The 27,188-nt window shown below is 37.4% G+C and overlaps 1 protein-coding gene across 11 annotated transcripts in view; it reads left to right on the forward strand.

Moving 5' to 3' along the window:
* The window catches only part of LCOR (ligand dependent nuclear receptor corepressor), a 129,360-nt gene that overhangs the window by 86,479 nt on the left and 15,693 nt on the right, over positions 1 to 27,188 (forward strand). The window contains exon 8 of one of the 11 annotated variants that reach the window (XM_088842226.1): positions 1,140 to 12,470. The exons of the other annotated variants lie outside the window; for them this stretch is intronic. Within the exon in view, the coding sequence (XP_088698352.1) occupies positions 1,140 to 2,109 (970 nt within the window). The 3' untranslated portion in view covers positions 2,110 to 12,470. Of the gene's footprint in view, positions 1 to 1,139; positions 12,471 to 27,188 lie in introns of those variants that run through there. 11 annotated transcript variants of the gene reach the window in all.

Here is a 27,188-nt window from a genome sequence, read left to right on the forward strand (position 1 = left end):
AGCTGATTTACCATTATTTCTGCAAAGTTCTGCTTTTGTGCCTAGTTAATGTAATTATTGCCCTTGGGCATGCTTTAGCAGTTACCAGTTTTATCATTGATAAATCCTTCTCTACTGTAAAAATGAAAACCTTATGAATTAACTTTGTGTCAGTAGTTGCTTTTTTTAAAGCATTATTTGAAAGTTACCCACTTAAAATTTCAAGATTGATGTTTGGTATTTTAAGAAGATTTCCTTCAACTAAAGAAAATGCTAAAAAAAATTGTTTCTATAACTCTGACAATAATTACTTTGAATAGAACTTAAGGAACAAAGTTTTTGGGAAAATAAAGGGCAGTTTCTTTAAAGCTTGGATTATTTCAAATGGAAAAATGAGTGGTACTCGTGTATCTGCAACAAGTAGTGTTTTAAATGAAGAAATGTGGTAAGTTATAATTTAATGGGTAAAAATTTCATTGTTTTGGTTTGGGGTTTCCCCCCCCTCCATGGGGCTGGTAGCCATATATTTTTTCCCAAGCAAGATAAGAAATGTCATTTGGAGTTGCCTGATTTTTGATAAAAACATCAACTTGTTTGTGGGAATTAATGAGCAGTTATCTGTGGGTTCCACCAGTGTAAATTGTTCAAGTTTTATAGCTGGTTGTCGTGAATGTTGAATATGTTCCATTAAAATAAATAATTTGGCTTACTCTTTTATTACTGTACTTGTTTAGTGGTAACGTCACGTTGGTAACACAATTCTTTGTAGTATGGAGACTTGATGATTACTTTGTAATTAGTAATTAAGGTGCTATTTTCAGACAGTTGCGCGAAACTTTTTCTCCGAATATTTGTGAACCCAACCAGAGACTAGCTGACAGGTTTAATTTTTCTTTGCCCAAAAGCTCCTGGTTTTTTTTTCTTTTTCTTTTTTTGTTTTTTGCTTTTGTTTTTGTTTTTTGTGAACAAGTTTAAAACTAACTGCTGAGACTGGTTTTTTTTTTTGTTTTTGTTTTTTGTTTTTAATTTTAGAGAAAATAAATAAATAACACAAAGTGATGTTACCCAAGCAAGGCGTTCTAATAAAGGAGTGGTCCCCTCACCCATCCCTCCCTACCTGTGCAAGTCCTGCTCACATCAGTTTCCTTCCATCCAATTAGGCGACCTGGGAGACCCAGCCAGTACCGCCCAGACGGACTTCGGAGTGGTGATGGGGTACCTCCAAGAGGCTTACAGGATGGAACCAGGGAAGGTTTTGGACACTCCACATCACTCAAAGTTCCACTGGCTCGATCCCTGCAGATTAGTGAAGAACTACTGAGCAGAAACCAATTGTCCACAGCTGCCAGCCTTGGGCCGTCTGGATTACAGAATCATGGACAGCACTTAATATTATCCAGGGAAGCCTCTTGGGCAAAACCACATTATGAGTTCAACCTCAGCCGTATGAAGTTCAGGGGAAATGGTGCACTCAACAACATCAGTGACCTTCCTTTTCTTGCAGAAAACTCTGCCTTTCCAAAAATGGCACTTCAAGCAAAACAAGATGGGAAAAAGGATGTGAGCCATTCATCTCCTGTAGATTTAAAGATACCACAAGTTCGAGGAATGGATCTTTCTTGGGAATCTCGCACTGGTGATCAGTACAGCTATAGCTCTTTGGTAATGGGTTCACAAACGGAGAGCGCGCTTAGTAAAAAATTAAGGGCTATTCTTCCAAAACAAAATAGAAAAAGCATGTTAGATGCTGGACCCGATTCTTGGGGCTCAGATGCTGAGCAGTCTACCTCTGGACAGCCATATCCCACATCGGATCAAGAAGGAGATCCTGGCTCCAAGCAGCCTCGGAAGAAAAGAGGGCGTTACAGACAGTACAACAGTGAGATACTGGAGGAAGCAATCTCAGTGGTTATGAGTGGAAAAATGAGTGTTTCCAAAGCTCAGAGTATTTATGGGATTCCCCACAGTACACTGGAGTACAAAGTAAAGGAGAGGCTGGGCACTTTGAAAAACCCTCCAAAGAAAAAGATGAAGTTAATGAGGTCGGAGGGGCCAGATGTTTCTGTAAAGATTGAATTAGATCCCCAGGGAGAGGCAGCACAAAGTGCAAATGAATCAAAAAATGAGTAGGAATACTGTAGAGTGCCAATTACTGTACAAACTGGGTGAGCACTACTGCATTGTTCAGCTGTCATTGTTGCACCTAACTTCATTTACTGTGACACTTGTTTCTTTGCAGACTTTGCATTGACCTGTGTGTACAGAGATGAAAGGTGCATTCTGAATGTTGCATATTTTAAATTTTTCATGTGCAGTATGGCTCGAGATATTGTTTGGCCTTTTTGCATGTTTCTCTACAAAAGAGAATTGAGTTACCTCACAGAGAACAGATACATGGAAGTGGACTCCTTGCCTGTAGAGCCTGCATGCTTTTCTTTCTTTTTTTTCCTTAAGTTATATTTGCCTTTATTTAAAAAGAAAAGAAAAAAGCCCCCTTTTAGAAACCACCTCTGTCGTTTTGGGAGCTTTATCACTGCAAATTGGAAAGGCATCTTATAAAATTACTCACATTTTTTTCTTCAGAGATTCAACTAATTTAAGGGTTAAACCTAAAGAAACTAAGAACAATGAACCTTTGAATTTAAGAAATTTGACTATTCAATGATAAATAATTCTTTGGATCAGTTAACATTTTTATGGTTTCCTTCTCACTGTTAAGTTTACTTAACAAATTAGCAATCTGTTTAGTGCTCACCCAGAGGGGAAGGAGGTGGAAAATGTGCACACACTACCTTCAGAAATGCTTCGGTTAATTACGTTGTAACACTACCTTTGCTGTAATTTCATTTGGGATTTTCTAAGGGTAGAATTTGGTCTCACCCAACAAGTGAGGATATAGCCTTATCTCATGGAGGACGAGCTCCGTTCTTACTCAGGAGCAGTCAGGGTACATTACATAAAACAAATAGAGGATGCCTCATTTTAGCAAACTAAGTTTCTTTGTATTCTTAAATCTTTTTACAGATTTGATCATGTGCTAACTAACAACTGAATGTCAGTTGCAGCAACTATTTTAAAATTTTTAAGATCTGTTTGTTGGGGGGATGGGAGAAATAGGGGGGAAATGTGTGTGAGTAATTATAATAATGCGAAAGTGGTATCTAGATTTTACAGCCTCAGTAATCTGCTCAAATATCCACACAAGTGAAGAATCTGTGTTTGTGGTGAGAGGAAAAAACACAACCCAAGGTAACCTAATGTGATTTAGGTTGCATTTCAGTTCTAACAAAAATTCAATCAGAAATCAAACTCCTTAGCAATTCTTTTTTAACTAATTCAAATACTAGTACAAGGCAGGCAGGGATTTTTAGTTTTTAATTTAATTTGTTGTTTTGAACTTTTTTTGGCATCCTACGTACTATCCCTTTCTCAACTTTTCTGCTGTTTAGCCAGTTTTTAAGGTTGTTTAGCACACCGTTAGCACAGGACTTTTCAGATTATGTTCTGTATAAGCACTCCTTAAAGAACATCTAACCTTTTTTTTTTTTTTTGAGATGGGCTTTTAAAATCATACTGATAAGGCTTGTAACATTTATTTTCTACAATTTCTTTTGCAAGAATAACAGGTAAATAAAGCCCATGAAATTTAATTTTGCATTGTGACCAAATTAAAATTACTCTTTCTTCAAGACAAAATCTACCATACATGACCCTATATTCTTACCTACTGAAAAAGGTGATCAGGCCCTTCTAAATGCTTAACCAAAAACAAACCCCAAAAAAAGCATTGGATTTTTTGGGTGAAATAAAATCAAACTGGGAGCGTTAAGTTGAGGTTAATGATTTCTGATGGATACTAACAGTTTGAGGAATAGATCCAGATATTCCCAAGGCGTAAATTCTTGCCTGGAAACTTTGGAGCAGTTAATTTGGTTAACGATAGTTTTTCCTTGGCACCCTAGGTGTTCAAAGGTTAGGCACACCATTGCTGTTATTAAAATACACACATTCTTGGCATAGCCTGGGCTTGGGTTCCTCTTTTGGTTTGGCTATTATGTGTAGCAGTTTGATCTGTGGATGACTGAGCCTGTTTCCTCTTAGTTTGCTACTTCTCAACAGAAAAAGCCGTTTGGGTTCAGAGCAGTGTATGACTCTGCAGTATTTTCTAGCCTAGCTGGAAGTTGCAATAAAAATACTTAATGAAATGTATGGTTTTCATCTGCAGTTGAAGGAAGTAGTAGAAGTTTTGCTAAAAGCAAAGGACTAAGCTTATGAAGGAATGCCTCCTTTGTTCCACACTCGATTTGTCACACACAATTAATTGTAACCATGGTGCCTTTTTGCATGATGTTTGGGGCATTCTATAGCCCAGCATTGCTGCAAAAAGGTCCTTTGAGCAATTAATTTGTGCTTCTTTTTAATCCCCTCAGAAAGGCATCAATAAGGCCCATTAAAAAATCTGGCCCTAAAAGTTCAACTTTTGTAGAGTTTTACTGTTCAGAGAGGTTTTAATCCCATGTGATAGTCTCTAAAGTGATGTATGAGTTGAGTTATGTAAATTTTGTCATTGTAGTGTAATGGAGTGATCATTTTACTAACATAAATATTTTCTATGTGTGTTTCAGTGGATGACAATCGAGCAGCAGAAGAATGGTGTGCCTACCCTTTAATGCTGCAGTTTAAATAAGAGAACTTGTATTGTGTCATTTCAGATTGTAGGCTGAGAGTTGTAAATAGTGAAAATTTGAGTACTTCTATTATTTGTTTTGGTTAGAAAGTGAATTTAAAAAACAAACCAAACTCTAAACTTTCTCAGATTAAAAGTCCTGAGACCTGAAGATTGTAATATTCATGTCTGTGAAGCTTTTAAACATTACACTTGAGATCAGTCATGACTTGATATTCAGGTAAATTTTCTTTTCCAAGAAGCTTTTGAATAAGCATATTTCCTCCAAAGGTTGGTTGGTCTCTCTCTCTCTTTCTTTTTGAGTGTAGATTATTTTAAAGCACTAATTGCATTACATTGGTAACTGCAATATAAAATAGCCATTATTGTTTTGTGAAGCATGGTTGAAATTAGATAGTGGTCCCTTTTAAATTTCATGAGCCTCTCAAAAAAAAAAAACTTTAAAAAAATACAGAAAGCTGCTGAATATTTCAAAAGATATATATTTTACCTTATTGTAGGTTTTGTAAAGTTAGTTTGTAATATTCAGGTGCACTTTTAATGTTAAATTTTGTGTTCAGAGTTCCATTATACCATGTGTTCCTTGGATGTGGCTCATCACATGGCTGGCTATCAGTCTTGGTGCCACAGTGATCCCGTAATATTTGATTTCCCTCTTGATTTGCCACTATTCTGTATTGGCACTTTCAGTGTAGATATTCTAGTTTGGGGACATCCTCATAAATGTGTAATAGCGATTGGTCCATTCGCATGCTTAATTTCTGCTAATCAGAGTTTTGCATGGCCCAAACAACAGTTGACCATTTTTATGGTATGGGAAAGTATAGTTCACAACTATCTTTGTCACAAAAGCCTTTTCTCCTTTCATTTTCCAGTAGGCAGATGATGACATTACTTCAATTATATATTATTCAAACTAATGTTAGAAAGAGACAGTGTATTTAAAATCAATTCCTACATTTTTTATGAGAAAACATAGATATAGAGTAGATAAGCTATGGCACTGTAAAGCCAAAAAACACTAATTCTGTGGAAGGATTTCTAGGTGGTATTTTTATCATTAGCATTCTCACTTCTGAAACAGTCATCAAGCTTGACAGTAATGTATTTATCACTTGTTCAGAAGGCTTACAAGTGACTGAACTGTGTTTGTGATGAGCTATACACTTTTTTCTGTTCCCCAAATACCATGAAGGACAAGGTCTCTCTTTCAGGAAAAATAATTTATATTTGTGTATAATACTTTTTAATGTTAAGTTTGTTGTTATTCTGAAGTTTAGATGTTGCTTGACAAACCTTTGCTGCAGCAGATCATGGATATGAGTAAGGCTTTGTGTGATAATAGGGGTCCTTATGTGAAGTTAATTACTGTTCAGTTCTGGTGAGCAAGCTCAACAAGTGTAAAGTGTATATTAGCTTTATTTGGTACACTTTTACTTTACAATATTGAAGTGCTTTTAGAACTCTGGTTATCTTATATAAACATTACCTCAATCAATTGGCATTTCCATTCCCCAGCATTTTACCTGAGCTATTTATAAGATGAGCTATATGGGATCAGATAGTAAAATAGTAAGGCACAATGAGAAGTTTAGTTCCCAATTTTCTGGAGAGAACTCTAAATTAGACTAAAAATGACTACCTGCAAAGGCTCATACCATAACTACCTTTTGTCATTAGGCAGTACGTAGCAACCTTGGAGCTTCTAGTGAGCTGTGTATTCTCCCCCTGCCCCAAGTAAGCACATGGTGCGAGGCTTGGCTAAGCCTTTGTGACTCTTTATATTTCATTGACCCATAATAGTGACACTTGGATTCAGTCAGTTATTTTTATAAAACAAATTATTGAGTCAGCCCACTGTCAGAACCTGAAATTATTTTGAGTAGTTACAGCTGATATGACAGCTCAGTGTCATTTTCTAAGAGCTGTCACACCTGTAGATTTAGTTTTTAAACTACACATCTTTCTTTTGTATTTATTCTTTCTTTAACTAAATGCTAGAGTTTGTTTTTATGTGAACCACCCTTTTCTATGTATTCAGGTTGCTGTCATTGGTGATGGAATATGGCAATAGACTGAATTGTGCTACTTCGTCTTTTATAGGAGACATTAAAAGTTATAGGTTAAATTTTGACCTTCATGAAGATATCAAAGATTGTTTTCCTTGTTACTTTCCATTATAATTAGGTCTTCATTAATACTATGGTCAGGCCAGTGTTATTAAATTTAATGGCTTTAACCAAACAGCCCATTTGGAAACTTGATTAAGCTATATAAGGGTTTTTTTTTTTTTAATCTTAACTGCTTTCAAGCACTACTGAAAAGGAGAAACATATAATCGTGGTACAAGGAATGCAGACCTCCAAAGTCATCTTGGTTTTTTTTCTGGATACATTCTGTCCTTGAGACTTGAGTAGGATTTGTGAACACGATGACTGAAGGGAAAATAGAGAAAATTCTTTTCATATTCTCTGTCTCTCATTCCCAAATAAACTCGCAGTTGCTTTCTAAAGAAGCAGACATTGGCTCTGTAGCTGTGTGCTCTAAGTGTTATGAAGGAGATTGGAAGAGGGAGTTGGGAAGTAGGGTGGGGGAAAGTAAGTAAAGGTGAGGGAAGGATTTCATCCTACAACTAACTAAAACTGAGTCGCAGGATAGAGAACATGGTACAGTTGGGCCATCTTCATTTGATAGAACAATCTTATTTGAAAAGTGAGAATCAAGACAAATTAATGTTGGCTTGACAGATAATAAAATATGAGTTAATTCTGCAACTATCTGGGGGGGTAATTTTAAGGTTTCCAGTTCATGTAGAGCTATATCAAAAGCCGAAAAGCAAGCACTTTTAGTTAATCGTAGATTTATTGGATGTAGCAAATATTATAATCATAATATTTAATCTTTATTGTTTGAATATGAAAATAAATTCTTTACCCCATCTTGAACTGTCATTGAGCAGGTTCAAGATGGTGTTTTCAACACTGGAAATGACCCTACACACATACCAAAAAAACCTAAAGCAGTAAGACATATTTTAAGATCCATACCTCTTAGACTTTTTAGATTTGTCTTGGGAAAGAATTTATGAACCTGTAACCAGTATTAGTGCAGTCTTGGGTTCCTTGTTCTGCATAATTGCACCCTTTCTCAGGTATGTCCTGAAAACATAAATTTTAAAATAATCTCTTTAGAGATTAGATTCTCAGTGGATAGTGTGTAAGGGGACTGGGGGAGGGGGGAGGGGGGTTGGACACAGGACACTGACACAGTAGAGCAGGGATTTTTAACATAGAATAGCCAAATAGAATTTCAATCTAGAATATTTTACCCCCTCAGAAGGAGTTGAATAACATCTGTTATTTAGTAACTACTCGGTGCTACACTCCTAGAAGTCTTTTCTTTCAATCCAGGTGACTTTTTTTCCTGCTTGGTGGAAGGGTATATAGTGAACTTTACTGTCACTTAAGAAAGCACTTGTCTGAAATGTTTAAAGTACTAGAAAAGGGATAATTCAGCACTTTTTCTGTTACAACACTAAAGTCTTAATTTACTTCAGAGTCTTAGGTACTGTAAGTTTTAGGGTGATTATTTTAAAATATAAAACATTACGTACTATGGGATCAGATCACATTTATATAAATAGTTGTCTTAATTTTTGAAAAGACAATAACATTTTGTACCTTTCAAGCAGTTCCAAGTGATTGCCTCATTTTCCCCATTTCATTAAGCATTTCAGGCTAAGAATTTGGAATTTGAGAGGAGGTGAGGGGGAAATTCCCCAAAATGGAAAATTGTGTCAGGCAGTTTTAGAAAAATAAATCACTAGGAAAATGGGTAGGGATTCTCTCTCCCTTTAAGTCTTCAGGGAATGAGCAGTATTTAGAATCTTTGGCTGAAATTCAAGCCTTTTTACTGTGTAAATTTTTAATATTAATTCACTGACATGCTTTTTACATCAGAGGACTGAAAATGGATCTTAATGTTTTTAAGTTGTGGAAGGGTATATTTCTAAAATGAGGGGGGGATAATTAACTAGGTTAGTATACCAGCATTAGTAAGTTTAAGGAATTTTAGTATGTAATAGCAAAGTGTTTGATTAAAAGTCTAATCCTATATTGCTAGTCAAAATTAGTTACATTCTGATCTAGGAAAGATATAGTCATTGGATATTGATATGCTGTGCTGTCAGAAAACCAGACTAAGATAGAAACCTTTATCTGACTCCCACATGTTGCTTGTTCTGATGGGATGTATACTTTACAGCAGCTTATTGCTGCTTTGAGAAGAAATGTATAAACTATACATTTGGAGTGTTTGCATATAATTCTTTATAACCTCCACTTTAAACTGTCAGACATTGGTATTTTATCAGTCCACACTGTTAAATAAAGCTAATGTTCTTAGGAATCCAACTTGTACACACTGTTTAAAAACCCTCAGGGACAGTTTACACACTATTCTCACTCAATTCAGGTACTTTGATGCTATTCTTAAACCTAACAGTGACTTGTATTTTTCTGTTTTGCTTTTATTTTGACGTGCTGGTAGCACATCCTTGATGAATGTCAACTTAAAAAACTCAGTTCAGGTATCCAGGTATAACTCAGCCAAACAGATTTTAAAGCTGCATATAACTCTCCAGCACACGGTGCCTCACGCTCTTATAGTGGCATTCTGTATATTCAGTTATTACTACTGAGCAGATAATATGGGGGTTCCTGTTAACAGTGTATTTAAAAAAACAAAACGTGCATAAATTTATAGCCAGCACATGCAACACGTATATACACAGTTAAGCTGTATATTTTTAAATGCCACTAATAGCCAGCACAATTAAATGACATTCCTTGCTGCTTCTGTAAAATATGACAGATGCAGTTCTTCCTCAATGTGGCTCTTGCTTCTTCACCATACTACTACTAAATTCAAGCACTGGTCCTTGGGTGTCTGACCTCTACATTCTAGTTTATGCAATGTCTTTAGAGAATTCTGTGCACTGGCCACTGTGATGGAACCATTGGGCCAGGAGTGCTCTGAGTTTATTAGTAGTGATTCTGCCAAAGTTGGTGTTGTAACATGAGTATGTAAATGTCAAAAAATTAGCAGAGGTCTAGGACTACATATCAGGAGACAATTTTGTCAGCATATTTTGTAGCCTAGAAGCCCTCGGTGACAAGTTTTTGATGTGAAGTTCTAATTCCAGTTTTAGCCCTTTGCATCTTTTAATGTTAAGACTTGTCTGCTAGAGATCTTTATTCTTTAAAACTACTTTTGTTTTCTACAGTACTATCTGTGGTTAACAAAACAGATTATTCCTCTGCTTTAATATTTGATATCTTACATCTAAAAGGCATTCTCCATATATAAAACCTATAACCTTTGAAGATACAGAAAACAGCATCTTTCAGATTTCTAGAAGTTTGAGTGTCATGCAACAAAACAGGAACCCCCTTTACTCTTATGGACCTCATTTCAATATACTGTTTACAGTTTGACGGAATTGTATAATTTAATATTTCTCTTGTACTGTAGTTTATATTTATTTACAGATTTTTTTGTACGGTGTGATTTGAACTTTTTGTTCCTTGCTATGATCAATGTTTATGTAGTAGAGCACTTACGATCACAAATTAAGTTCTTTGGTTTGATTGCACTACATTAAATTTTTTTAATGCAGTTCTGATTTTTGACTGGACTAAAATAAGCTGTGTCTTAATGTATGTGATGAGTACTTAAAATTTTAATCCATGTGGTCCCCCCCCTTTTTTTTTTGCATTGTATGTCAGACGCGCTAGTTCTTTCGTGCATGTGTAAGAGTTAATGGTTCCATTGTATTATTTGACCATGACGTTTTGGAGAAACATTCCCAGCTGTAATGTTGTGTATGGTAGTTCTCACTGGATGCTAGACTTTTCAAAACCACTATTCTTCTAATAAATTTTGTTGTGAAAACTGTTTTAAAAGCTTGGTTTCTACTTCTTAAGGGTATAATGCTCTTAACGAAAATCCACAAAGGGGGTGAGATGTCAAGGTGCACTATAAATTCACATGGTAATCAAAATTTGTATTTTTTTTTTTTTTGGTGATAATTTATTTCCATGAAATCTGTTAGATAACCAGAAATTGCTGCTTCAGTATTTGGATTCGGTACTGCCTTGTAACTGTCTTTACTAATTTGATACTCCCCTACCTCAGTTCTCTTCATTGGATTATTCACTTTAACTGTTTTCAGCTCAACAAGGTATATTGATAATTTTCATAATACCTGCTTGCTGAACTTAATTTTTCATAATTTTCTTACAGTAAAACTCTAATCTGGGATTACTTGCCAAGAATAATGATTTAGTCATTTTTGTTGGCTCTTTTCTAGAGGCATAAGTATGAAAGCACTGTCAGTCAATTAAGGTTATTTTAGCAGTTCTGATTCTTGGGAGAATGCTGGTATTTCCTTTTATCAGCATGTCTGTTGTTCAACATTTACGTTGTGGTTTTAGAAACTAGGGATATAGAAAGATTTTTTATTACAGAATGATTTCCATTAAAAAACGGTGGTTAAAAAACAGCTGAATTATAGTGATAAAGATAGAAATGATACACCAAGTGTTTTAGAAAGCTGCTTTTTCAAGCTTGTGATATTCGTGTAGTGTAAGCTGGTTAAAGTGATTTCCAGTCACTTCTAATGGCATTTTATATTTTTAATATTGTATTGTTGCTCTAGGTTATCTTTTAGTTAATGTTTTTATGTCTCATTTCTTTGGCTGCCTTGCTAGCACTTTTCTGCCTTTTGGCTTGATGTTTATAAAATTGGAATTTTGCTGGCACTACAGGCTTATTCGTTGGCTTCACTTGGTCCCCTTACTCAGTTATGCCATGTGTCTATAGACTGTTTTTCTGAAAACCTAAGTATTATTTCTTTGTACAAAACTGTAACTGTATGTTTTTTGTCATTATCCATTTTTAACTGGTGACCACCAGGTCAGTTGTGGTAGGATTTTAATCTGGCATCTCATCAATGAAATTATCCTAGTGATCCTATCTTCCTATTGATAGCTCTTCAGTTATGACCTGATTTTTTAAAAGGACTTATTTCTTCTAACCCAAAATATTCTCCTTTGATTTTGCTGATACTTTGGAATTAATTCAAGAACTCTTAGGAATCAGAAATCACATAAGGGAAATGGACTGCAGAATGGTCTCTGCTCTCTGAGTTGTGGAGTTATTTTTTCCTCAAGGACTGTGAATTTCTCTCACCAGACACTTGTATTCAAATGTAAAAACATAACCCAAGTCATAAGATGTTAAGATTTTGTAGCTGAAATGAGTGAAAATCCTTTTCTTAGCAACGTATAAAGTCACATAAGAGACAGCTGTTCTTATACTTGATTATCACTTTGTCATTATTTCCTTCTAAGTGGTAAGCATTTAACACAGAATTTTATTCATCATATTCACCTTATAAGTTGGATGTTTTGCCGTTTAGGGAGAAGTGGTAGTGTTGGTATCAAACTGCTAGTAACTAGAGTAGACAGGCTTGTTTTCAGAGGTTAGTGGAAAAGAAGTGTTCTCAAAACATTTTTTATTTTATTTTTTTCAAAAAATACATTATTTCCTTATTTATTGGCACATGGCATGTGGAATCTTAGTTCCACAACCAGGGATCGAACCCTTGCCCCCTGCATTGGGAGCTCGGAGTCTTAACCTCTGGACCACCAGGGAAGTCCCCTGGAAACATTTTAAAAGATATACGAATATGTAATGGGTGGTTTAAGTCATAATTTGGTTAGAGTTCATCTTGGAAAGGAAGTGAAAGTATGTCAAAATCTATAGGTATGAAATCTTTATAGGCATGTTGTTGTTGACTGGTAGTTTTAAAATGTTAATTGTACTGTTCTTGCCAGTTTTATTTGATCAGCAGTATGGAGTGATATGGAATTATTTGGTAATATAAATTCTTGCAACTTGGTATACTAGAAAGATCACTTGCTTTTTCATCTGTAAAGTGAGAATGCTGTCCTGAATGCCTTTTAGGCCCTATTTAAAACTCTGTGCCTATTAAAACTGCAGTTTTCTATTGAATGTGAGGCAGATACACCAATTATATCTGTTCAAATATTGAGTAATACAGTAGCAACCCTTTATTGAATACTAGGGTCTTGTAAACATTAGGTCTTATCTTTGCATTTGCAGCATTTTCAAAAAGAAAAAAAGAATAGGTCTGAATATCGTTTTAGATGCCTTTTATTTTAAATAACTCCATTTTGTTAAATTTTTGTTATGAATTGTATGAATGTGATGATCTTTTTGCAAAAATTAAGCAGTTACTTTTTATTCTGATTAATTTTAAAGTATTGATGTGTTCATAATTTTTGTTTCTATTGTGTGCAGGCTAGTTCTGCTTTGAATGTTAGAGCACAGAGAGTTCTGGGGCTCATTGGATATAATGTCTCAATCAAAATCAGTCTTTTAACAGTACAGATGCTTGGATCAGTTTATAAGAGTGAGACAAACATGTTATATATTTTCAAATTGTAACACAGGTTTTTGGGGGGAGGTGTTGCATTTTTTAAGTTCATTTATTCAGCAAATCTTTTTTTTTTCTTCTAATTCTATCAAAAGACATAAAATTAGTTTTAACCGTTTTTAAATGTATAATTTAGTAGTGTTGTATATATTCACATTGCTGTGACCACAGGAGGTATTTTATTAACCCACTGATTAAACACTGTCGGTTCCACCCTAATCTTTTAGTTTTAAAATGAAAAACATGGAACTTGGGGTCTTTGGGGGACTTGCCTGCTCTCCTAACATATTATGAGTTGCCCTTAATATGACTGCAAACCATTATACTTACCTTTATACCACTTTGGCACCCTTCAGTTCAGTTCAGTTGCTCAGGCGTGTCCAACTCTTTGCGACCCCGTGAATCACAACACACCAGGCCTCCCTGTCCATCACCAACTCCCGGAGTTCACTCAAACTCAACTCCATCGAGTCGGTGATGCCATCCAGCCATCTCATTTTCTGTCATCCCCTTCTCCTGCCCCCAATCCCTCCCAGCATCAGAGTCTTTTCCAGTGAGTCAACTCTTGGTGGCCAAAGTATTGGAGCTTCAGCTTTAGCATCAGTCCTTCCAATGAACAGCCGGGACTGATCTCCTTTAGAATGGACTGGTTGGATCTCCTTGCAGTCCAAGGGACTCTCAAGAGTCTTCTCCAACACCACAGTTCAAAAGCAACAATTCTTCGGCAATCAGCCTTCTTCACAGTCCAACTCTCACATCCATACATGACCACGGGAAAAACCATAGCCTTGACTAAACAGACCTTTGTTGGCAAAGTAATGTCTCTGCTTTTTAATATGCTATCCAGGTTGGTCATAACTTTCCTTCCAAGGAGTAAGCGTCTTTTAATTTCATGGCTGCAATCAGCATCTGCAGTGATTTTGGAGCCCAAAAAAATAAAGTCTGACACTTTCCACTGTTTCCCCATGTATTTCCCATGAAGTGATGGGACCAGATGCCATGATCTTCGTTTTCTGAATGTTGAGCTTCAAGCCAACTTTTTCACTCTCCTCGTTCACTTTCATCAAGAGGCTTTTGAGTTCCTCTTCACTTTCTGCCATAAGGGTGGTGTCATCTGCATATCTGAGGTTATTGATATTTCTCCCGGCAATCTTGATTCCAGCTTGTGGTTCTTCCAGCCCAGCGTTCCTTATGATGTACTCTGCATAGAAGTTAAATAAGCAGGGTGACAATATACAACCTTGACGTACTCCTTTTCCTATTTGGAACCAGTCTGTTGTTCCATGTCCAGTTCTAACTGTTGCTTCCTTACCTGCATACAGGTTTCTCAAGAGGCAGGTCAGGTGGTCTGGTAATCCCACCTCTTTCAGAATGTTCCACAGTTTATTGTGAGCCACACAGTCAAAGGCTTTGGCATAGTCAATGAAGCAGAAATAGATTTTTTCTGGAACTCTCTTGCTTTTTCGACAATCCAGTGGATGTTGGCAATTTGATCTCTGGTTCCTCTGCCTTTTCTAAAACCAACTTGAACATCTGGAAGTTCATGGTTCACATATTGCTGAAGCCTGGCTTGGAGAATTTTGAGCATGATTTTACTAGTGTGTGAGATGAGTGCAATTGTGTGGTAGTTTGAGCATTCTTTGGCATTGCCTTTCTTTGGGATTGGAATGAAGACTTACCTTTTCTAGTCCTGTGGTCACTGCTGAGTTTTCCAAATCTGCTGGCATACTGAGTGCAGCACCTTCACAGCATCATCTTTCAGGATTTTAGCTCAACTGAAATTCTATCACCTCCACTAGCTTTGTTCTTAGTGATGCTTCCTAAGGCCCACTTGACTTCACATTCCAAGATGACTGGCTCTAGGTGAGTGATCACAGCATCGTGATTATCTGGGTCATGAAGATCTTTTTTGTACAGTTCTTCTGTGTATTCTTGCCACCTCTTCTTAACATCTTCTGCTTCTGTTAGGTCCATACCATTTCTTTCCTTTATTGAGCCCATCTTTGCATGAAATGTTCCCTTGGTATCTCTAATTTTCTTGAAGAGATCTCTTGTCTTTCCTATTCTGTTGTTTTCCTCTATTTCTTTCTTATTGGCACCCTTAACCTAGAATTAAAGTGAAGGAATTTAGTAAAGTGAATTTAGCTAAGTAAATCAGCTATTAATTTAGTTTCCTTGTTGAATAAACTTATATTGCTTTTTAGGAAGATAATTTAATCTGTATTATGAAATTACCAGTAAAGAAATGTGAGGTATTTAAAACTTCTTTGTAAATAGAAATTAGCATTATTGACTCTGTGATGCAAGAGGTGAATCTTGAAGAGTAGGTAGAGCGTAGAAGAGTGGAGAATATCTCAAGTTTAAGAGAGAGAATTTGATGAGCCTGGCTTAAAATCCTAGCCTTTGTACTTTCTTAGTACATGGTCTTGAACAGTTATTGAACTTTTCTGAACCTCAGTTTTCATTTGAGTAGTAAGAGTTTATACCACCCACCTCAGAGATTTGCTTTGAGGCTTAAATAAAATTCTGTATGTATAATACTTAGCACTATGCCAGATTCTTTGCAAGTGCTCAATAAATGAGAGTTAGTGAAATCACCTGGTAGGAGTTAATTTAGTGTGAGGGTTTAAGAGTGAGAAAATCAGTTTGAAAATTGTGGAGGAAGTTGTTTACATTGATTAAAACTTTGAAAGTGAGGCAGGTAAGTTTGTATTAGATCAGGACGTTGTTCAGCCAATCTTGTTTTAACTCTTAACTTGTTTTAACTTTAATCAGAGACATAGAAATGGACGTTGTTCAGCCAATCTTGTTTTAACTCTTAACTTGTTTTAACTTTAATCAGAGACATAGAAATGGTAGAACTACAGTTGAAACATGAAATGCTGTTTTTCTGATTGCTTCGTCCTATTTCAGAGGAATGTTATCAAACAATAATTTTTTGTTTTTTTTCAAAGATTAAGTGGAATAAAAGTTGTTTGGAAAGTAGATGTTTAAAAAGTATAAAGATACATAGAATTTATCTTCCTTCCCATTATATGTAATTTTTTTATTTTCAAGGTTGAAATTTTACATGCTTTGAATTTGTTGATTTTTCTTTTTTTGTGGTGGTAGTTTAAAAAACACAGTGGGCTAAGAGCTAGGTGGGATGGTGGAGATGTGTGTGTGCTTGTGTGTTTAATCATCAGAACTTCAGTTTTCCTATAAAAGAATTTGGGGACTACACTGCCTTTTTGCTGCTAAGCTGCTAAGTCACTTCAGTCGTGTCCTACTCTGTGCAACCCCATAGATGGCACCCCACCAGGCTCCCCTGTCCCTGGGACTCTCCAGGCAAGAATACTGGAGTAGGTTGCCATTTCCTACTGCCATTTTAATGAGATTCTAATTACACTCTTACTGAACGGGAGTTCTGTGCATTTCAAACAGACGATAGCTAGCACAGTTTAGAAGTGTTCGTTTCAGTGTCTGTTAAAATGACTTGAGACATTTCCCCAGGAAAACCTAGTAGTGTAATTTTAGCTAGATAGAAATGGACTAAGAAGAAAATAATCAGGATAGCAGACTCTTGTGAGGTGCTAGGAATTGGTGAGTCTGTGTAAACCAGCTTTTCAAACTTTAATCAACTGGTTATAGCTTACTAGTAAATGATAAGATCAGGGAGTTCTAAACATTTTAAAAACAAAAAGAAAAAAAGCCAGTCAGCGAACATAACATAATACACCTAAATACTGTTTTGTTGAATCTTACGTGGTACCATATACATCCAAACTAGAACGTGTGTATTGAGCTATTTATTTCTTGTTAATGGCTTCAGTCAGAAAGTCTAATTCTTCTGAAAGCCATTATGTAAACCACACCTTTCCATCCTTTTTCTTTCCCCCCTTTTGGTACTATCAATCACCTGTGCTTACAGGTAGGAGCCTATCCTCTTACTGTCTGACATTGAAAATTCCTTTCCATTCCCTGCCTCACCAGTTAGATTTCAACTCATTTTCTTTGAAAACATTTTCTTTTCCTTTCTGATTATGTGTCAAAATGTTTCTTTCCTCTTCCCTTTTTAGTTCCTTTGAAAAAGGAAGGAAGGAAAAAGGCCCTTGAAAAAGGTCTTAGGAAAACTATTTTCACTACATAGTAATTTATTCAGTTAGTTTATTCATCACTTATGCCTGAGATGAGCTAAGCCCCTGTTTGTAGGCAGTGAAACCACCATGTTAAGGCCAACATCCTGGACCTGTAGAAAGATCTACAGTTACTAGCCATGTCAGCTGTTACTGTGCTACGTAAATGCTGTTTATGAAACAGAGACAAACTGTGAGAGTAGAGTTAGAAATAACACAGCCCACAGGGAGAAGATGCTAAAGAAAAATGGACTGTGAGCAGTGGGAAGTTGACTGAAATTTTATGCAGAAAAAATGACAGGATCAGATTTGGGCTTTAAGAAGATAGCAGTTTTGGGTGATGTACAGCAAACTCTAAAATGAGGAGAATTAGTTGCAGGGAACTTACAATGTCGAGTTTTCCAAAGGAAGTCGAATAAGTATAGATGAAGTGGATTATATATTGGAAGTGAGAGAAGTGGCAAAACTAGGGATAAACATTGAATAAATGTTGAGGTAGTGTTAAGTACCTAAGTTGCGTATACGTGTGTGCATATGCATATATGTTTGCTTATATTTTGTCTCCCAACCTTCCTAAATAAAACTTTGAATATACAGATGATTCTGCAAAGTTCCCCTCAGTTCTGTGTATCTCCGACAGTAGCCTTGAGTGTTTCCAGAGAAACATGGGGTAAGGGATGGTTCCAAAGCACTGTTTATTCCAAGAGCACACCCCAGAGAATGGTAGCTGAAAATAGTTTTCTTATTATACTTTAAATTCTAATATATATATACCTCCTCTAATAGTCAAGTGAACAAATAAGAAATAATACTAAAGTTTATATAAGGTACCTTAGGAATCATTTTAAATCTTAAATCCTTTTACATTTTGCAAAGTTGTCTAGGTCCTTTACATAGTTGGTTAATACTTAAAAGTGCCATCATTGTGTCAATTTTAAGTGGTTTATTATATGACACCAAAAGTAGAACTTGCTACTTTTAAAGATTATACCACAGATTTATATGGTTTCAGGAGTGCAGACTGCAAGAGAACATGAGAAAAGATACACATAATCCCATAAAAAGCACAGAAATACTAGATAACTGCTTTTTTGGATATTTATGTAATCTGCTACTTCATCTCACCCAAAAAAAAAGTAGGAATATATGTTGAAAACTTACCACTTTATTTCTTGAGAGGGAAAAGCATTTGTGTTGCAGGACTCTGTCATTTTCTTTTGTTTTGTGTGAGTGTCAGCTCCCCATGCCTCCTTTAGTTCTCCCTCTGCATACATGCTGCCCTGCAAAGTGATCATTTGGGGATTTGTTAGAGGTTCAGTTCAGTTCAGTTCAGTCCAGTCACTCATTCGTGTCCGACTCTCCGCGACCCCATGAATCACAGCACGCCAGGCCTCCCTGTCCATCACCAGCTCCCGGAGTTCACTCAAATTCATGTCCATTGAGTCGGTGATGCCATCCAGCCATCTCATTCTCTGTCGTCCCCTTCTCCTCCCACCCCCAATCCTTCCCAGCATCAGAGTCTTTTCCAGTGAGTCAACTCATTGCATGAGGTGGCCAAATTCAGCTTTAGCATCAGTCCTTCCAGTGAACACTCAGGATTGATCTCCTTTAGAATGGACTGGTTGGATCTCCTTGCAATCCAAGGGACTCTCAAGAGTCTTCTCCAGCACCACAGTTCAAAAGACTCAGTATTCAAAAGAAATATTTTCCATTAGTACTGGAAATCTTATCTAGACTGACTCCTCTCAGTTCCACTCCAGGGAAACTGTACACAGTTCTTGGTCACTGTTGGGTCTTGACAGATGTTTCTTTCCCCTCACCCCCCTTGAACTGAGCATCGTGACACAGTGCCTTTTCTCTCACTTGGGGAGTGAACATCTCTGTATTCTGCCTGAACAATGGTATTTTTTTAGTCTGTCATCGTCCTAGTCATTTTAAGGGAGTTGAAGAACAATTTCCCCAAAAAAACAACGTAGATTTTAATCCCCTACCTGACAAATACAAAGACAAAAAAAAAAGTAGGCCAGACTTGCTGACTTGTCATAAGCTCTCATGTATCCTGACCTAAAATGTCAAGTATGCCTTTCAGATCAGATCTCTCTTTAATCTGGTTTCAGTAACTCCGCGAGTCTAGGGGACAGACACTTTCAGTTCAAATCAGCCCTGGGCAGAGATCTGTCTTCTTTGTCTGTAATACTATATTATTTTCTGAAGTCTATTTTAAAGTGTCTTCTAAGAATTTGTAGTTATAATACTCATTAATAATTTAGGTTTGTGTTCTCATCAAATGAGTATTTAGGTATGTCATTTAGGAATGTTTCTTCCCCTATGTCCAGAAACTGTCATTTTTAAAATATATGCCATCTAGTCCAAAGTCCCTTGTATTTCACTGCCACTAAACCCTCCCCTTCCCTTCTTTTGTTTATATTAATTAACAAAAGTAATGTATTTAGTAATATATTTAGTCTTGCATGCAGAGCCTTACCTAGGATTATAGAAACAAAAATCAATATGGTGGAGGGGGGTCGTGGATAAAAATTTTTCAGAAGTAAGTAGTTTGGCAGAACTGTTTATTTTGTGAGCCTGTTACATTCCTAGACAGGAGATGGAGGCGTTGGACTATTGTGGCTAATGACACCTTGTTCTGACTTCTGACTCACCAATGTAACTTTCTGATTATATTTTGGCTTCCCAGGTACATTTGCCTCTAGGGTGAAATATGTTAAAGAGTGAACATGAGGATCTCCTTGATAATTATATTTTTTATTGTAATTTAATAAAGTTGACAATCTAGCTGAATTTACAGGACATAAAAGATACAATATATAAGCCTTAAACTGCACCTGTTAATATCATATATGTCCTCCAAATAATAGCCTTTTATTAAACCCTGAGATACAGAAAAACTAGCAAACTATCCAGTAAGCACTCTCTGAATCAAATCTTTTCCCCAGTTTACAGTATTCATAATGTTTTGAGCCTTTGTTCTGCCCTGTTTTTAGTAAATTTGGTTAAGAACATGGTAAACTTAGCTATCAGAAGGGATTGCCTGTCTTTTGTCTTAAATCGGTAGTTCTCAACTATCCGTCCACTCCACAGCTGAGCAAGATGCCGCATTGCCATCAGCAAGAGTGGCTCTCTGAGTACTCCTACAGGGTGAAGAGACACAGATACATCTTGGATTTGACCCCTCACCCAGCACACACACCATCCCCCGCCATTCTGATCTCTCCTTAACACCATTTTGAAATCATTTTCTGTCTAAATCTATCTAAATTCTAAGTCCAAATTTAGATAATTAGGATTTCAGTTCAGTCCAGTCGCTCAGTCGTGTCCAACTCTTTGCAGCACACCAGGCCTCCCTGTCCATCACTAACTCCTGGAGTCCACTCAAACTCACATCCATTGAGTTGGTGATGCCATCCAACTATCTCATCCTCTGTCGTCCCCATCTCCTCCCGTCTTCAATCTTTCCCAGCATCAGGGTCTTTTCAAGTGAGTCAGCTCTTCGCATCAGATGGCTGAAGTATTGGAGTTTTCAGCGTCAACATCAGTCCTTCCAGTGAATATTCAGGACTGATTTCCTTTAGGATGGACTGGAAGACCCTTGCAGTCCAAGGGTCTCTCAAGAGTCTTCTCCAACACCACAGTTCAAAAGCATCAATTCTTCAGTGCTCAGCTTTCTTTATAGTCCAACTCTCACATCCACACCTGACTACTGGAAAAACCATAGCCTTGACTAGATGGACCTTTGTTAGCTAAGTCATGTCTCTGCTTTTTAATATGCTGTCTAGGCTGGTCATAACTTTCCTTCCAACGAGTAAGTGTCTTTTAATTTCATAGGATTTCACCCACCTGGAAATCAGATATTAAGCTGCCTGATTTTAAGAGGCCACTTTCTGTGATCTTAAGAACTTTTATTTCTCACTTACCACTTTTACTGTTTCTTGCTTCAGTTCAGTTGCTCAGTCATGTCCGACTCTGCAACCCCAAGGACTGGAGCACACCAGGCTTATTACCCTTTTACTTTTTCTCCTAGTTCAGTTCTGGGAAAGAAAATTTGATTGTTCAGTAGTTTACACATACAAGTGTGCATGGTCTTTTGAATAGTGTAGAAGACCTCCATACCCCATGCTTATCTTCTCCTCCACTACACACAGAAGCACACACAATTTTGTCATAAACCATTGTGTATTCCTGTATCCAAATTTGGAAGATACACACGTGTGAAATAGCCAGAGGTAGATGCACTTGCCAGTGAAGGATGAGTACTTGTCAGCAGACTTATCCAGGCCCTTGAACATATTTATAATTTTCAGTGCTTAAAGGACTAGAAGTAAGGAATTAGGAAACATAATTTCAGACTATGGTCCGGCAAAAATTATAATTCTTTAAGCAGGGCTAACTGCCTTTTGGTGTTTTCTTGTATTTAAAGAGAAAAATCAAGCCAACTTAATTTCCAGCTCTTGACTATTTGGTCACTCAGTCTAAACTGTTGTCTCAAACTTTCTCTCCCCTTCTGGTTTCCTGGGATTGTCTTTTTCTCCTTCTAAGATTAGTTCTCATCCAGACATCACTCACTCTCCCTCTTGGTCTTTTTGTAGTCAAAAAGAACATATTTTGGTCATCAATGATGTTGCATTTGCCATCGGTAGTTCTGGAGCAGATACTGAGAGACTACCTGAACCCCTTAGTTCCACATTCTAAACGCTTAAAATTGTCATTTCAGCTCTCTGCCATGTCTCTTCTTTATTTGACCTTTTACCCTAAGAGAACCTAGGCCTGGACCATCCACCATTTGTATTAACTGCTGGAATGTTATCCTTTGTAAATTTAAGTGTGGTGGTATTGACAAAGTAGGCAAATTCAGCTCCGTCTAATCTCTGATCTAGAAAAATATCATTGAGTAAATCATTAAAGATAGGATTGTGAAACAACACATCATTCTTAAACTGTGACTTTCAAAGTTTTTATGAATATTATCTTATCCTCTGCCACGCCCTTAAGAATTAGGCATTGCATTGGTTGTAGAAAGACAAAGTGTTCAAGGTCACACGGGCCATTTCTCAGCAAGCAGAGAAACCCAGCACTCGGTAGTCCTCTTCTTCTGTAGCCCTTCTTTCCATTTGCCAGTCCCTGGGATCTCGCTGCTCTTTTGTAGTAGTGGTGAAGTGTTTCTGACTGATGAAAAATTGACTTAACTATCAGAGAGTGTCCTGTTGTTGAAGAAATGTGAAATCAGGCAAGTGATTTCCAAATCTGTGATGACTTATTGTTATTTTAAAACTCTAATATAGTCAGATGTGATGAGCATACTATGATGTCAACTATAATCACTGAACTAATAATAAAAAATAATGCTTCTCCTTAGTTCGGGTTTGCATGAGTAGTCTGTAGGACAGAAACTCAGCCCTCTCTGATTTTCTTATTTACTCTTTAAAAAGTAAATCAAGGCAAATGCTATATTTAAGCTCTATTGAAGGCCTGAGACTACGGGAAGAATTGAATAGAAGCAAAGGTAGAGACTAGCTATTTAAAACTCAGGCAAAGCTGGCCAGCATCCATTTCTTTAAAACATGAAAAAATAATGATAGAATTAAACTTTAGAAAGTTGATGTTAATTTTTAAACAAAGTAGTTGAATGAGAAGAAAAGAAAATTCATCTAAACAGATTTTATTGAAGAAGTTCCCAGAGAAAGTCAAATAAGGTAGGAAGCTGGGTAATTTAGAAGCATAGTCAAAAGTAATTTGATTACTAGAGTTGTAAAGTTAGGAATTATAACAGGGCCCATTTAATGACACTTGGACAAAGGTTGGTATTAATGTGAAGGTTCTCAGATTCAGGTGAAGCTCCTGGTGGGCACATACCGGTGTGCCCCTGGTTGCCTACCAGACAGATTCAGAATCTTACAAGCATTTCAACTCAGTGTGTACAGAACAACTCTTCAGACACATAAACCCCTACAGTCAGCAGTTGCCAACTTTGTTGTTTGTGTTCGTATCTCAGTAAATGGTTCTGCCCATGATGAAAACCCAGGAAGCATCCTTGACGCTCCCTTTCCCTCCCCTTCTTTTTTTGCTAAGAGGAAACAGAAAAACATGAAATGTGACCCCTGCCTACACTCAAGTAGTTTACATCTTCTTGGAAAGCTGAGACAAAGACAAATTAAGTCAGTAACAGATACAAATCGCAGGGTAAATGTACAAGACCCCTATCATTGCCAAAGAATTTTACAAACCACTGTAGCTTTGAATTTCAGGAAAGCATATAGTCACTCTAGGATGATTGTTTCGAGGTGGCCAAGGATCCCTCCCGCTTACCCTGGTGACCTGTGGTTTACCAGTCTTGTCCCTGATCCTTTTTACCAGGAATGTACACACAAAACGAGCCTTTGTTGATGTCTCTTTCTCACAGTCCATTCCATTCCATTCCGTCGCTCAGTCGTGTCCGACTCTATGCGACCCCGTGGACTGTAGCCTACCAGGCTTCTCCGTCCATGGGATTCTCCAGGCAAGAATACTGGAGTGGGTTACCGTTTCCTTCTCCAGGGGATCTTCCCGACCCAGGGATCGAACCCGGGTCTCCCGCATTGGAGGCAGACGCTTTAACCTCTGAGCCACCATTTCCACGTTTAATGTTTGCATCATCTCCTGAGCGTCCCCAAACCACTGTTGTAAATGCCTTTTAAGGTTGGGATAGTCTTTGTCGATCTTGCTAATGCTGTTTTTCAGCCTCCACATGCTGTACTGCATTGTTCCAGGTTAGAGTTAAGTGGATACTAACCATGTGTCTACAGTATGCCTTAGTTGTGAAGACCCCACTTCCACCGGCCATAATGCTGAGAAATAGCTAACACCAACAGGTGGCTGGTTGTTTGCTTTGTCCTTGGGGACTGGCCACATTGCCATGGTCATTGCTTCAGAGCTGATTGTATGACCCTTTGGAAGATCTTACATTAGTCAGGGGTAAATAAAATATTAAATCACTATTAAATTATTGAGACATGGGATAGCAGGAGATCCAAGTTTCACAACCATAAAGGAAGTTAAGTGTCATCTGTAGATTAATCATTATTCAGTTTTTTATTCTCTCTGAGCATCGCTTTAGAAGAAGGTGCCTCCTCAGTTTTTCTTGAGAGCACTCTGTACTTTTATTGGGCACACACTCCTTGATTTCAAGAATCTCAAGGCATGTTGTTAACTCCGAACACAAATCCTGCTTCCAGAGCACTGCCGCAGGCATGAAGCAGTTCCAGAAAATTTTCACAGACTTTACCATATCATTCTTTTCTGCAATAAGATGCCAAGATATTTCTTAATCCTTCTCATAGATCTTTGCCAACCTTTTCCCCCCTTTCTTGTATTGCTAAAATGTACTTAGGATATATTCTTTGATGCATTGAAAAAGCAGTTAATATCCCACTTATTTGTAGCTACCTATCTCAGAAACATCAGGAACACATCCAAGAGCCAAAAACAGAAATAAAGGGCTCTGAGCAGTTGAAGTTGTCAAGAAATCTATGTGGTTTACTTCCAAAACTCTTCCTCTAGCCTTCATTCAGAGCTTGTTTGTTTTTACTTACGGTACCAGTCTAGCACTTGAGATTTGGATTCTCAGCTGTTGAGCAGAAGTACTCAACTAAAGGTGAAAATGAGACTCCTAAACATAGCTGCTCTTGGAAAGCCAGTCAGAAGAAAGATTTTTAATAAAATACCGACTGCCCCTGTGACTTTTTTTTGTTTAGGCAGTAGATTTACCTGCTTGAGTGGCTCCCAAAGCTATCAATATATTTCAGTTCAGCATAATAAAAATAATAGCCAAGCTTCAATATTAGTGTACATGGTAATGACCCTTGAGTCATTAAGAAAGAAGAAATTATGTTCAGAGGAAGAGACCATTTTTTAAAGACTTCCACCAAAAATACTTAAAATTTTTAATGTTTTTTGCTTGAAGGATAAACTTTGATTATCTAGAAAATCCACTTTGTGGGGTGACTTAGCCGCAGCAGCAGCAAGAAAGTATTAACGTACATTTCTGGTCTCTGAGTTATTTTCACTGAAGCATGCTTAATGTGATTGGCTGACAATAATGGTAACTGGAATTTGTGTAAACTTTATAGGTTTTCTTTTGCAACTGTCTTAAGTGGTCGATGGGGTGGGTGCTCTACTAAGATCTAATGGTTCAGTGTTTTGGCCAAAGTCACACAACTGGCAAAGGGTAGACTACTCTCCAGTGTCTCCCAGTACTATATCTTATAACACATAGTAACAGCAGTTAGTAACACTAGATGGACCTGGATACCTCCTGGGGAGAGTCCTTCAGCAGGGACCTCCTGACTTCCCTGTGAGCTGCAAAGTCTGCAGCTTGCAGGAGGAGTTTATTAAGTCCCCGTGTATATCTCATTGAGTCAGAGAGTTGAAAATGATTTTGCAGTCACTTAACCCAAGGGTGTCACAGGTGTCTCCCCTGCTTTAAAGGAAGGGAGGAGCTTCTTCCTGCTGACCTTCAAGATATTTCCTTTCTTAAACCTTTTACTGAAGGATGGTATACAGACAGAAAAATACGCATATCATAAGTATTCTGCTCAGTAAGGTTATTTTCCAGTTGCTCTTGGTCTTTTCTTCTCTTTTGTTAGATTTTGGCCCTATGGCCAGCATGTACTTGTTCACCAACCCTATGCATCTGTTATAATACTTCTATAATAATCTTTTTTCCTGGTTTATCCATAATTCAGTGATGAGTTTCACATTGAGATAGGCATTTTCTAAGACATTTATGGTTTTTCTAATTTGTAGTCTGAAGTGAAGTTGCTCAGTCGTGTCCGACTCTTTGCAACCCCAGTGGACTGTAGCCTTTGAGGTTCCTCTGTCCATGGAATTTTCCAGGCAAGAGTACTGGAGTGGGTTGCCATATCCTTCTCCAGGGGATCTTCTTGACCCAGGGATCGAACCCAGGTCTCCTGCATTGCAGGCAGACACTTTACAATCTGAACCGCCTAATGCTGGCCTTTTCAGATACCCATGGTACCTCTGAAGAGAACTTCTCTCTTACTAGTTATAACAATAAAAACACAGTATAACCTTTTTTTCTCACAAAACAACAGATTTGATTAGTAGTTGCTTGGTGCTGTTTTGTTTGGTACTTAGACGTGTTTCAGCTTTATTCACCACTTAGTCTTAAAAATCTCCATGAGTCAGGAACAGAGAAAGTAAAATTGAGCACCTGCTCTTTTGTGCTTTGTGCTTTATATATATTATCTAATATCTCACAACAATCCTTTGAAATACTGATACTTCAGTTCCAGCTTACAGATGAGGAAACCAGGGGTACAGAGAGGTTAAATAATTTGCCTAAGATCCTATAACTAGTAAATGTCAGAGCCCGAAGTAGAATATAGGTTTTTCACATTCCACAATCTGTGCTCTTTCCACTAAAACCACAGGGCTTCAGAGGCCAGAAGAAGGTGAGGAAGTAGGAGACTGATGCAGACTGTCCAGGGCACACCTTTGTTTAAAGGCACCTCATGACAGGGAGATAAAGTCAAAGATGGAAGAAAAAATGGCTGGAAGATACTATCAAACCCACTCCAATATTCTTGTCTGGAGAATCCCGTGAACAGAGGAGCCTGGTGGACTATAGTCCACAGGGTCGCAAAAAGTCGTACACGACTGAAGCGACTTAGCACGCAAGATACTATCAAACAACATCTGCTCAGCACACATTTATTAAACTGCCCTTGATACTGTGCTATGTTACATAAAGAGTCAGATAATAGTCCCCTAAGGAATTAGGAGAGGAAAGAGAGAGGTTGAGAAGTTGTATAAAGCTCCAGAAAACTGGAACACATCAACTGCATGGGCTTAGTAAAAATCCCAACATCCAGAA

Source organism: Moschus berezovskii, chromosome 12, assembly GCF_049115385.1.
Source record: "Moschus berezovskii isolate FMDL1 chromosome 12, NW_MosBer_1.0, whole genome shotgun sequence".
Taxonomy (NCBI): Eukaryota; Metazoa; Chordata; class Mammalia; order Artiodactyla; family Moschidae; genus Moschus; species Moschus berezovskii.